Here is a 12,483-nt window from a genome sequence, read left to right as displayed (position 1 = left end):
AAGGTAGTCATTAATTTTTTGAAATTATAGGACCTATTTAGGCTATCGATTTTTGTGTTAAATGCAGTTTTTTACGTATAGCTTTTGAGCCTGTTTGGATTGTGACTTAAAAGTTGGTCAAACCTACTTTTAAGTCATTTTTAACTTTTGAAAGTGTTTAACAAAGTTAAAAAGGATTTAAAATAATTTAAAAAGGTTAAAAACAAAAAATAGAAATCTCCCACTTTTTATTTTTTTTAACTTAAAAGTCATTTAAGTTTGACTTTAAAAATTACTTTTTAAAAGCTTTTTTTTTTTTCCAGCCAAGCCAAACAAGCTCTTCTTACTTTGAGTGTCGTTGAAATTTAAGTAAATTTTATAATTATTTTAGGTTAAAGAAAGTGGCAAACGATGAAGAAAAAGATTTCAATTATGGAGATCCTAAAAGGATCCATCATGCCAAATTTTCGAAAAAGAAGAATGAAATTTATATATATATTTTGGATCAAAAATTTAAAATCGTTTAATCAACACCATTTAAAATTATTTATCACATATTCATTTCACACTTAATTAGATAATCTATTACCACAAATATAAAGTTGATTTTTATTTTATTTTTAAAATTATTTAATGAATATTATTTCAAACAAATAATTTATGAGTTAATATTGGGTACATGCTCTGCACTGACTATTTCCTCACCAGTATTATATATACACACAAACCTAAACATAATGCTGTCATCTCTATAAGATATAAGTGTGCATGTTTCTTTTTTTCTTAGCTTCCAAAATGGAGTATCAGCATTTTCCCTACTTCATCTTTATCTCACTTGTTCTCTTCCTCTCCTCTTTCTTCCTTGTATCTCAAAAATGGAAAAAATCAAAATCTCCAAACAAAACATTGCCTCCTGGACCATGGAGACTACCTTTTATAGGAAACTTGCATCAATTAATGAGCGATCTACCACATCGTTCACTTAGAAATCTATCGAAAAAATATGGCCCAATCATGCACTTACGTCTTGGGAATATTTCAACAATTGTTATATCTTCATCGGAAATGGCAAAAGAAATTATGAAAACTCAAGACCTCCATTTTGTAGATAGGCCACAAATTATGTCCACAAGTATCATATTTTATGATTGCACGGACATAGGCTTTACTTCATATGGAGATTACTGGAGAAATATGCGAAAGGTTTGTGTCCTAGAACTTCTTAGTACAAAAATGGTCAAATCATTTGCTTCAATTCGACAAGAAGAGATATCAAATCTCATTTCATCTCTCCGTTCTAATACACCTGACTCATTGACCAACTTATCCAACAAGATCTTTTGGTTTACGAATACTGTAACTTGTAGGTCAGTATCTGGAAAAATCATACATGATCGAAATAAGTTTATAATATTGATAAAAGATGTTTTTTCATTAATTGGAGGATTTGACTTAACTGATTTGTTCCCTTCCCAAAAGTGGCTTCATAATATCAGTGGAATGAAATACAAATTGTCAAAGGCACACTCAAAGGTTGATGAAATCTTGGAGCAAATCGTTAATGATCATCGAGATAATCGAGCAAAGGGTACGAAATATAATGGTGAGTCTGGAAATGAAGATTTTGTTGATGCTTTACTTAGAGTAATGGAGAGCGAAGAATTTGGACCTCCTATCACAAATCAAAACATTAAAGCAGTCATACTTGTAAGTCTAGTGCATCTTTAAAGTAATTTTATTTCGTTTTATGAATCTAAACTTCGATATTTATACTTTAACTTTATATGTAGGACATGTTTCTAGCAGGAACTGAAACAACTTCTACAACATTAATTTGGGCATTTTTAGAACTAATGAAAAATCCACGTGTCATGGAGAAAGCACAACTCGAAGTGAGAGAACGATTGAATGGGGAAAAAAACATTTAATGATACTGATTTGGAAGAGTTGAACTACTTGCAATTCGTTATCAAAGAAACATTAAGGCTACACCCTCCGGGTCCTCTGTTAATCCCAAGGGAATGTAGAGAAGAGACAAAGATCAATGGATACACAATACCTGTGAAAACTCAAGTTATGGTTAATGCATGGTCGATTGGTAGAGATCCCAAATATTGGCATAATTCAGAAAGCTTTATACCTGAGAGATTTGAGAATAGTAGTATTGACTTTAGAGGAAGTCACTTTGAATTTATTCCATTTGGAGCAGGAAGAAGAATGTGTCCTGGAACTTTATTTGGTTTAGTTAATGTTGCACATCCTTTATCCCAATTACTTTATCACTTTGATTGGAAGGTCCCTCATGGAGTTAATCCAAATGATTTGGACACGATTGAAACAGAAGGAATAACAGCCAGGAGAAAGAATGATCTTTATTTAATTGCTACTCCATTTGGTCTCTATAAATAAAGATCATTTGCTTCAATTCGACAAGAAGAGATATCAAATCTCATTTCATCTCTCCGTTCCAGTTCCAGTACACCTGACTCATTGATCAACTTATCCAACAAATTGTATAATAGAGTAATTTTTTTTTTTTTTTTGCATGTATCTGTATTTTTCATATTTGTGACTTGTAAACAATGATCCATATATATGTGAAATAAATAAAACATTTAGCTATATGATATCCTTTTTCATTAATATTTATATTTTTGGAATTGTTTCATTCTTCATTATGTTAGCTAAATTTTGATTGATCTTTTAGTTTCATATCCAATATGGTCATCAAATTAGGCGTCCTTGACCTTTTCCGAAGTAAGTAAAACTTCACAATCAACTTTAATAATTGTAACTTGAAGGACAAATGTTATAATTTCAAAACCTATTTGATATTGACATATCATTGTGATAGTTCGGAAATATATTTATTCTTTTTTCAAATAATTAATGACACTATCAACATTTTACTCATGTTGGATCCCACAAAATAAAACACGATACATTATGAAACAATACGTAACAACCATCCAAAACAAAGTGTAAGTGGTATCATGCAACCTCTCTGTATCTGAAATTGAATGTTGATGAGACTATTCCAATGGGAGGCAGCAAAATTGGAGAGTAGGAATTTTAATAATCTACTTTAAAGTATTTCTTATTTCTAATTACTTTATTTAAAAGATTAAGTCCATAATTCACTTTTCATTTTCATAACTTCTACATCATAGTAAAGGATAGTGAATTAGAAATACATTAATGTTTTCATGAAGTAACATACATTCATCTTAATGCATTAAATGGATTACAAATTTAGATTAATTTTACACGTTGAAATATACACTAGCCCTAAATTTCAATAACCAAAACCCCTCATTTCTTGGTTGCATTAACACTTAGAAATAACTACAACCCCCAAATTCTAATATCCTAAACCCCCTAATTTCTTTGCTTCATTAATAGAACATTTTCTAATAACTACAACCCCCAAATTCTCAATTATTGCATACCCAATGGTAGTTACATATACATTTATGATGGTTATTGCATACATATTTTTATTTTCTTCTTGAAATGTTTCTTAAGCTTAATTAACACATTTGAATATTTTTTTCAAATTTCTGTATACGTCTTATATTATATATTTGTTATTTTATTTTTAAGTTTTGCTTTTATGAAACTTATACCCTTTCATTTATTTATTATTTTTCTCTTTTATATGCTTTAAATATCCACCTTCATATCTCATATCTAATTACCTATTCAATTGCTACTATTAATATATATCTATAACTCTCATACTTTTCATATTCACAACCTCTAAATATTTAATTTAAGATTTTAAGATAACTTTTGGTGTTCCTCCAATTTTATTTATGTAAATCATCTTCTTTGTTTCATGAGATCCTTAGGTATCCTATTCACTCTATAGTTAAAGTAGTGAAACATTTATATAGTTTTTGTTCTATTGATTCATTCTTTAGTGTGACTCGACAAAGAAGGATCTTGAATTTTGATTGGCTATGATAGAATGAGTCGATAAGAACTCAAAAAATTATGTAGTACTATTTTTGTATTTCTGTTTACATCTATATTATATGATTAAAGTCTTAAGAAAGATGAGTACATCGTATTTTTGTGTTTTCTATCTATTAGACCTTTTTAATTTAATTTTCTATGAATTTCTGATTAATTAGTCATTTGTGGCTTTATTGAAAGTTTGTTAACTACTAACCAAAATTCAAAACTTACAGTTGGTTGCTTAAAAAAACGTGATTTTAAACATTAAAATACACTCCTTATTTGGTACTTTTTGCCATATTTTAAAGATATATTAGTAATGATTGCATTTTATTACTCACTACATGTTTTCATAGAATTTTAATTATTCCAACAAATCTATGAAAATTCTCACGGAACAGACGTGCAGCACACGTATCCAGAAACTAGTATTACTAAAAGTGGGAAGAACTCAAGCCAAAAGTTGAATTACCCTTTTACCCTTTTAAAAAATAATATTTTATTCTTTTTTTTTAAAATAATAATTATAGATCAACTATATATTCTACATTAATGCTCACAATTATGATTAAGCCTATATACTCTTCTTTGCTGGCACAATGCTAGCTGCTTCAAGCCTTCAATTATAACTGATGAAGACCAAGGCTACTCCCAACAATTAAGTATGGATTTGATGAGACTTTTTTATTTTTGGCTAAAATATCTTTAATAATTTGATTTTCTTCAACTTCTTAGGTTTAATACGTTGATTCACTTCAACTTCTCTTACCTAAGGCCCCTTATTTAAAGTCACATAGAAGAGCACTGAATTTGCAAATCTCATTTGAACATTTGGCTCCAATATGCCAAATTCTCTCCGATGAAGAACCATTTTTTCATTTCTCTTTCTTTATTTTTACTTTTTTTATTCCTTTACGGTAGATCTTCTAGGTACAAAAGAAAAAAAATAGCATTGGTCTTTTGAGAACTATTAGGGATAGTAGCATTAGTGTTCGCATTTGTATCGAAGACGACATCACATGTGATAATATTGATAGATAGAGAATGAATGTTTGGAAGGCAATAGATTTTTATCACCATGTATGGATTAGAATGAAATAAAGATATATACTTTTTTACACACTAATAGTTTTTATTCGAATTGACGTAGATGAAGGATACATATCTCCCGAATATGTTTGGAAATGTTTCAAGAATTCAAATTTTGGTATTATTTCATGTAAAGTAGTTCCTTTGTAAATGATTTTTATATTTACTTTTAAAATTTTCGTTTTATGTTTTCAAATTGGATATAAAATCTACGTGTAAAGTGCGTAATGAGAGATTATTGAGGATAAGTTATATCGACATATTCAAACCATTACATGTTATATTATCTTAATTAGCTTCACATATTTCTTGCTTGATGAAAAATGCAACATTCCACTGTTATGGATTTTATTTAATGAATATAATGTAAATGATAAAAATTAATATTGTTAATTTCTGCATTTCCTATAAAATAATTCAATAATATTGTAACACCCCGCTTTTTGAAAGAACTAGAATTAGAAAGAAATCAATTTTGGAAATAATCAAATTTGAAATTTTTGGCAAATCAAACTAAGTATAAGTTTTGGGTCAACTTCAAACAACCATAACTCCTAGAACAGGATGAGTTAGGTGTGCTAAAAGATACCGTAGGAAAGGTCTTCGAATTATCTTTCCAACGCCACCGAGTTTGCTCAATTTCAAGTTCATATGAGGGAGATATGCCCATTTGAAGTTGGGCTGTCTAGATAAGGAAAGTCAAAATCGGATTTTAGAAGAGTATTATGGTCTTTTCACTATCCAATTAATTAAATTCTTTTTTGGTAATTAAGTTGGGGTATAAACTGAATTGGTTCAGTTTACGCTTCATAAAATTAAGCCAAGGTTTTGAGAGAAGAGAAAAGAAGAGGAGAAAAAAGGAGAAGAAGCAAGGATTCGTCGCGTTCTTGAAGTTAAGCTTGTGGATTTCACCAAGGGTTGATCCCTACGAGGTATTTGAGATCACATAGCATTGGGTTAGTTCACCCACGCGCCAATCATGATTTAATTCAGCGAAATGATGTTCTTGAAAGTATATAAATTGAGTTCTTGATGGATTGTGTTGAAGTTTCTATTGGGTTCTTGATTTTTGAAGTTGTTTGTCTGAAAAATAGTAAACTCTATATTTGGAGAGTAAAATAGAGAATATGGTAGAAGATGCCTAGATCTCTCTTTCCAAGCAATTAAATCTAATTAAGACCCGTCGATATATTGTCCTTCACTACATTTCTTTCCTATCGCTGTTTAATTTACAACAACAATAATAACATATATATTTTTTCTTAGGTTTATTCTTTTTATAGAAAGAAAAAATCTATTTGTCATTTTTCGTTGTTCTTGGACATTGAAGGAAAATCTTTTATTTATAAATTCAAAGGTTCTTGAATCTTAATTCAAGTTCTATCTATTTTGTATATTTCTGTATATTGAAAATAACAAGTAACATCCCTATTTATAAAGGTAAAAACCAAATTAAACTAGGATTAGGAACCTCTCTAACTAACAAATCTTAATTAAACATAAATAAGTAAATATCATAAATAACAAATCCTAAACAACTTAGAATTTCTACTCCAACTTCGAATTATTATTAGCAACATTCTCCAGTAATTCAAAGTTGTAGACTCTTATTTTTCTTCTTCTTGTCATTGTTGTTGAATTGGAGAACTTCTCTTCAATTGTAACATCTCGCAATTTGAAATAACTAGGAAGAAGCTAAGAATTTGAAATAGTCATTTTTGGAAAGAGTGAAAATCTGGAAATTTGTTTAAGTTAGGAAAAGTGAGTTTGTGGCCAACTTCAAACAGTCATAACTCCTAGCTCAGAATGAGTTAGGTGTACTTCCAAATATGGTTGGAAATCTCTTGGAATAATATTTCCAACGCCGCTAAGTTTGTGCGATTCCGAGTTCGTATGAGTAAGTTATACCCTTTGAAAGTTGGGCTATTCAAATAAGGAAATGTCCAATCCGGATTTTTGAAGGGTATTTCAGTCCTTTCCTTATCCAATTAATTAAATTCGTTTTAGTGAATTAATTAAGGGTCTAAACTGAACTTGGTCAGTTTTACGCTTTTGGAAAAGAGTTAGGGTTTTAGAGAAGAGGAAAGAAGAGGAGAAAATAGAAGGAGAAGCAAGGAATCATCAAGTTCGTCGAGTTTAGCTTGTGAATTTCGTCGGGGGTGATCCCTACAAGGTATGTGAGATTACATAGCATTGGGTTAGCTCACTCACGCGCCAAACATGCTAATTCAGTGTATTTTCGTCCTAAAAAGATTGAGTATTTGATATTCTTGATAATTGTTCTTGAATTGATTTCGTTCTCGAATACAAGTTGGGATTAAGGAGTTTCTTGATAATTAAGTGTTGTTTCCTTGAGTTGTTTGGGTTAGATTTTGTGTATATGATTTGGGTACATGAATCTAAAGTGAATTGAGGAAAAAGAATCGGATTAAAATGATTTAGGATCAGAGAACGAGGTCAAAAATTCGTCAGATTGCGTCTGTGGGAAGGCTGGCACGACGCTCCCCCATAGCCCCAGGAAGGCTGGGGCAGCACACCAGCAGTGCGCCAGATTTGAGCCCCAGTACGTTGGGGCTGGCGCGGCGCGCTTGGGGTGCGCCCAAATCGTCGTTTTTCACCAGTTTTCCATTGATTCTAACTACTCTAAATGACTTCTAAACATCTAGAAATCATCCAGAAACATGAATCATAACCTTGAATACCATAAATTCAAATTCAAGGAAAGTCAAGAGCCAAGTCTAGGAAGTTCTTAGAGTCTTTTCAATAAGTCTTTTGCAAATGCTTTTTAACTTTGTTTTAAGACTTTAAAGTTCAAGTTGAATTAAAGAGTTAAAAGAGTAAAGATTGAAGTTCATTTCTTCAAAAGTATTAGGGGACTATGTATTCCCAAAGGGTTTAAAATGTTTTCACATTTAAACAAGAAAGGAAACCTCGATTTCCAAAGAGCCTTCGGACTAGTTTTCAGAAAAGAGTAATCGCTTTCTAAATAAAACAAGAGAGGAAACTTTGATTTCCAAGATAGCCTTTGAGCTAAGTTTTGAGCAATTATCTCAAACAACAGAAAGAAGTTATGTTTTTAAACATATGAGCTAGTAATATTTTGGGAGTAGTATTGAGCACCGATATGGGCGAGCGTTCAGAGAACCCCCAGCCCCCATAAATCATGTAGCCATCATGGGTAGAAAAGGGTCATACTTTTTAGATAAACCCTTAGTGTTTTTTAGCATAGACTAGTGGATCCACTTAGTAATTCAGGTCCTATACCCTTGGCAAGGTATAGGATGGCCCTGGCAGCGTGGGGCCAAGTAACGATGTATCATCACTATAGCTCTTAAGTGATGGTCGTCGGTTAGAGAAACTCCCACAGCAGTATTTTGTATTTTTATATACATCAGTTTAATTGTATTATTACATACATCTGAAAAGTTATTTGTATCTTTGCATACACACAGAGTTGACATCATGTTTTAAACAATTTTCTTTATATTGCACTTGTTTTTAAACTGCTTTATATAAAAATGAGTTCAGTTATGTTGAGTTGAGTTGAGCCAGGTAAGTTCTTCAGTTCCTTTCAGATTCTTTCCAAGCTTAAGTTGTGTTTAACATTCTAACTCGCATACTCGTACATTCAATGTACTGATGCCTGTTGGCCTGCATCTTATTATGATGCAGACGCAGGTAACCAGGATCAACATCCAGCGCATCGTTGATCCAGTTGACCTTCAGAGTTGTTGCTGAGCCTCCTTGCATTCCGGAGGATCCCCCTTTTATTACTTTATCATTTTAGTTCATTAGGATGTCATGGGTCTGTCCCGACATCCATCTCAGTTGTTTTAGAGGCTTCATATATAGTTTAGTCAGATGTTAGTTCATTCGTCATCATTTTGTTATTGGCTTTTGTTCAGATTTGAGTTGCCATTTTGGCTAAGTTAAAAGTTTATTTTTAAAACATTATGAGTTTAGTTTGAGACATGTTGAGTTATCTTGTATTTGGATTATCTTTCTTATGTCTAAGTCTTCCGCTGAGTAAGTAAGTCAAGCCAAGGGTTCGCTTGGGGCCAGCAATGGTTCTAGAGTGCCAGTTTCGCCCAGGGTGTAGGCTCGGGGCGTGACATCAATCTTCAATTGTTGGAGTTCTTCTCTTCTCTTTGATTCTCATTTTTTTCTTGGTTGTGTCGAAGCACTTTCTCTCTAACTTTCACGTGTTAGAGCACTTTCTCTCTAACTCACAATATATTTTTTCTTGGTTGTGTTGGAGCACTTCTCTCCAACTTCCAAGTGTTAGAGCACTTTCTCTCCAACTTACAATTAATATTTTTCTCTTGGTTGTGTTGGATCACTTTTCTCCAACTTCCAAGGTTGATGCCCTTTCCACCAACGCTTTTTTTTTGTGTTGTAGCACTCTCTCTCCAACTCTCATTGATACCCTTCCCATCAACTCATTTTCTTTTTGTGTTTTTTATTTTATTTTTGGCATTGGAGCACTCTCTCTCCAACTCTCGTTGATGCCCTTCCTATCAATTTCTTTTCATTTTGTTTTTTTATTTTTTTTCACTTTCTCTAACTTTTAATTTAGAGAAGAGTTTCTTCCTCTTGTGTTTGGTTGTAGTTCTTTAAATTTGCAATATTTTTTGTAAGTCTTTCCTCCTAGCATATTCTTTTCAAGCATATATTATTCATCCAGCTTTTTTCAACATGATCATTTGCTTGATGGGTAGCATATATGGTCATAGCCTCCCGCCAGCAGCGAAAACTTTTTGATCTTCTACCAGGATTGTAAAAGCTCTGGTACCAATTTGAAGGAAAATATTTTATTTATAAACTCAAAAGTTCTTGAATCTTAATTCAAGGTCTATCAATTATGTATATTTTTGTATATTGAAAATAATTAGTAACATCATTATTTATAAAGGTAAAATCCAAATTAAACTAGGACTAGGAACCACTCTAACTAACAAATCATAATTAAACAGAAATAAGTAGATACCATAAATAACAAATCCTAAACAACTTAGAATTCCTACTCTAACTTTGAATTATTATTTCCAACAGGCATGATTTAGAATAATTTCGTATTTTAACGCTTCCATTCTCGTTTTGTTTTCTTCTCTCTTTCTATGAGGTAGAAGATTTTTGAACTGGTTGTTTGTGAATAAGATGAAAGTTGAGAACTATATTTATTTCTACCATATTCATGTAAATGATATGTGTATATGATAGCTAGCTGGTTGATAATCTCAGCTAATTTGTCACTAAAAAGCTTTTAACTAATTGAATTTTCTAACAATTTGTCACTAATCCGTAGTTAAATAGAATTGAAATTTGATTTGTTGTTTAGCTATGAAATTTTGTTTATCACTAATTTCTTATTTTCTAGTGGTAAAGAAACCTATTTCTGAGGACGACATTTCTTTCCTTATTTTTAAGAAAAGAAATTTGCAAAAAAAAAAATTCAAAAATTTGATGGAAAATTAAAAATGAAAAAATATCTTTTAATTCCTCCCTATAATGGTCCATCTCTAGGGATGGCAATGGGTGGGGGGATGTGGGGCGGGTGGGTTTAAAGATATGTGGGGCAGGGTGGGTTTAAGGCTATGCGGGGTGGGTTGAAGTGGGTTTTTTTTAATTAATGCGATTCGGGGCGGGTATATGCAATTTTGTGTGGGTTTAAACTTAATTTTAATTTTTTAATGTTAAAAGAGTGATAGAGCATTAATTATTAAGATAATTTCGTTAAAGCTACTAAAATATTCAAGATAATAAATGAAAATGATTCAATAAAAAAGAATACAATTTCTTACATGTTTTCCAATTGACCTCTAAAAAATAAAATTTTAAGTCACTATCCTATTAAATTAATCAATACAAATTAATGAAAAAATGTTTATTTTTATGAATTTTATTTTTAGTATCAAACTTAACTAGAAAAAAATATTAAAAAATTTATGCGGGGCGGGTTCATGCGGGGAGGATCTATGCGGAGCGGATTGAAAATGAAAACGTTGTTATGCGGGGAGGGGCGGGGCGGATTAAATTTTTTACGGATTAAGCTCAACCTGCACCGCCCCGCCCCATTGCCATACCTATCCATCTCCATCTACCAGCCACCTAAACTAATGGTCCTTTGCAGGCTTACATGAAAAGTTGTCATTGATATATAGGACCTTGATATTATGTCCACTTGATTCTTTGGGAATTTGGAGTAGTATGTGTGTTTTCTCATTACTTAATGAAAAAATAAAATTACAAAGATATTTTCGATTTATTTTTACCATGAATTTTAAAATTTCTTTTTTCCTAAATTTTGCGTTAAGTGTAACACGATTAGAGAATATGGCAAAAATGATTCATTATTTTTTATAGTAAGTTCACTTTAAGCAGTTTTGGTGCTTTAAATTTATCAATAAGAATACATAAATTAGAACGGAAAGAGTACTAGTTTTAATTTCCAAATATTTCTGTAATCATATATAACTAAAAGTGGGAAGCTCCAAAGTGCAAAGTTGGATTACCATTATACCCCTACACTATATAAAAACAATTTTACCCCTACACTATATAAAAATACTATATATCATAAATAATAATAATATATATTAATTAATTATTAATTATTAATCCAACTCAAAAGTTAATTTTTTATTTATTAATTATGAGTTATGTCTCTTCAATGGCTCAATCCCATTTTTCGGCAACCATACAACTTCAGCTATTTAAACCGTATATTATTTTCTGTTTTCAAAGCATTTAGTTAGTTTTCCGTATTAAATTAAATATTTCCAGTTTTCTAATCATTTAATAGACTCTTCAGTTTTGGAATATGAATAGTTATTTTCATTTTCTATATATGTATTATAAATTAATTATCATTTTTTACTTCTAATCCTTTTTATAGATTTCTCTTGTATTTGCTTAGCCGTTGTGTTTGCTAATTACTAATTTTTATTTATTTTTCTTTGCTTGAGATCTTACCATGCAATTGTGAACTCTTCCCTTCTCCATCGCATCATCCGATACATAATAGATATGATAGTTGATGCTTATCGTGACCAACGACGCTATACTACGGTATGAGTGTCTACGATCGTCGATAATATAGTAACCCAACCAAGGGTTGGGGTTGTGTCCCAAGGGAACGGTTTTGAGAATTGATATAAAAATAGCATTTACATTCTAACTAGTCGTAGCTAAAGATATTAACGAACAAAAACATAGTAAGTAAAAGGGGGTGACACGAAAGTGTCAAATATCAAATGGGGGTTTTGTAACAAGTGATAAAACAACAAAATAAACAAGAAAATCAAGTATGGGGAAAGGTTCTTGGGATGTGACCGCAATACAAGTTGAGATAAATTGTTGGGTGCATGCTTTCAATAGGAAATTTGCAAGACAATAGTGACTAGGCTAAGCTTTAAATGGAAATAAGTTCCCTCTCGGGCAACTTACCCCGTTTCA

General features: G+C 31.4%; 1 protein-coding gene across 1 annotated transcript in view; it reads left to right on the top strand.

The window, feature by feature from the left end:
* The first annotated feature begins 726 nt into the window (after positions 1-726).
* The window catches only part of LOC107058662 (premnaspirodiene oxygenase-like), a 31,447-nt gene continuing 19,690 nt past the window's right edge, over positions 727-12,483 (top strand). The window contains 1 exon segment of the mRNA XM_015304651.1: positions 727-814. Coding sequence (XP_015160137.1) covers positions 748-814 — 67 coding nt within the window. The 5' untranslated portion in view covers positions 727-747.

Source organism: Solanum tuberosum, unplaced genomic scaffold (assembly GCF_000226075.1).
Source record: "Solanum tuberosum cultivar DM 1-3 516 R44 unplaced genomic scaffold, SolTub_3.0 scf00576, whole genome shotgun sequence".
NCBI classification, from domain to species: domain Eukaryota; kingdom Viridiplantae; phylum Streptophyta; class Magnoliopsida; order Solanales; family Solanaceae; genus Solanum; species Solanum tuberosum.
The sequence above is the reverse complement of the archived record's forward strand: the minus strand, read 5'-3'. Positions and strand labels throughout refer to the sequence as shown.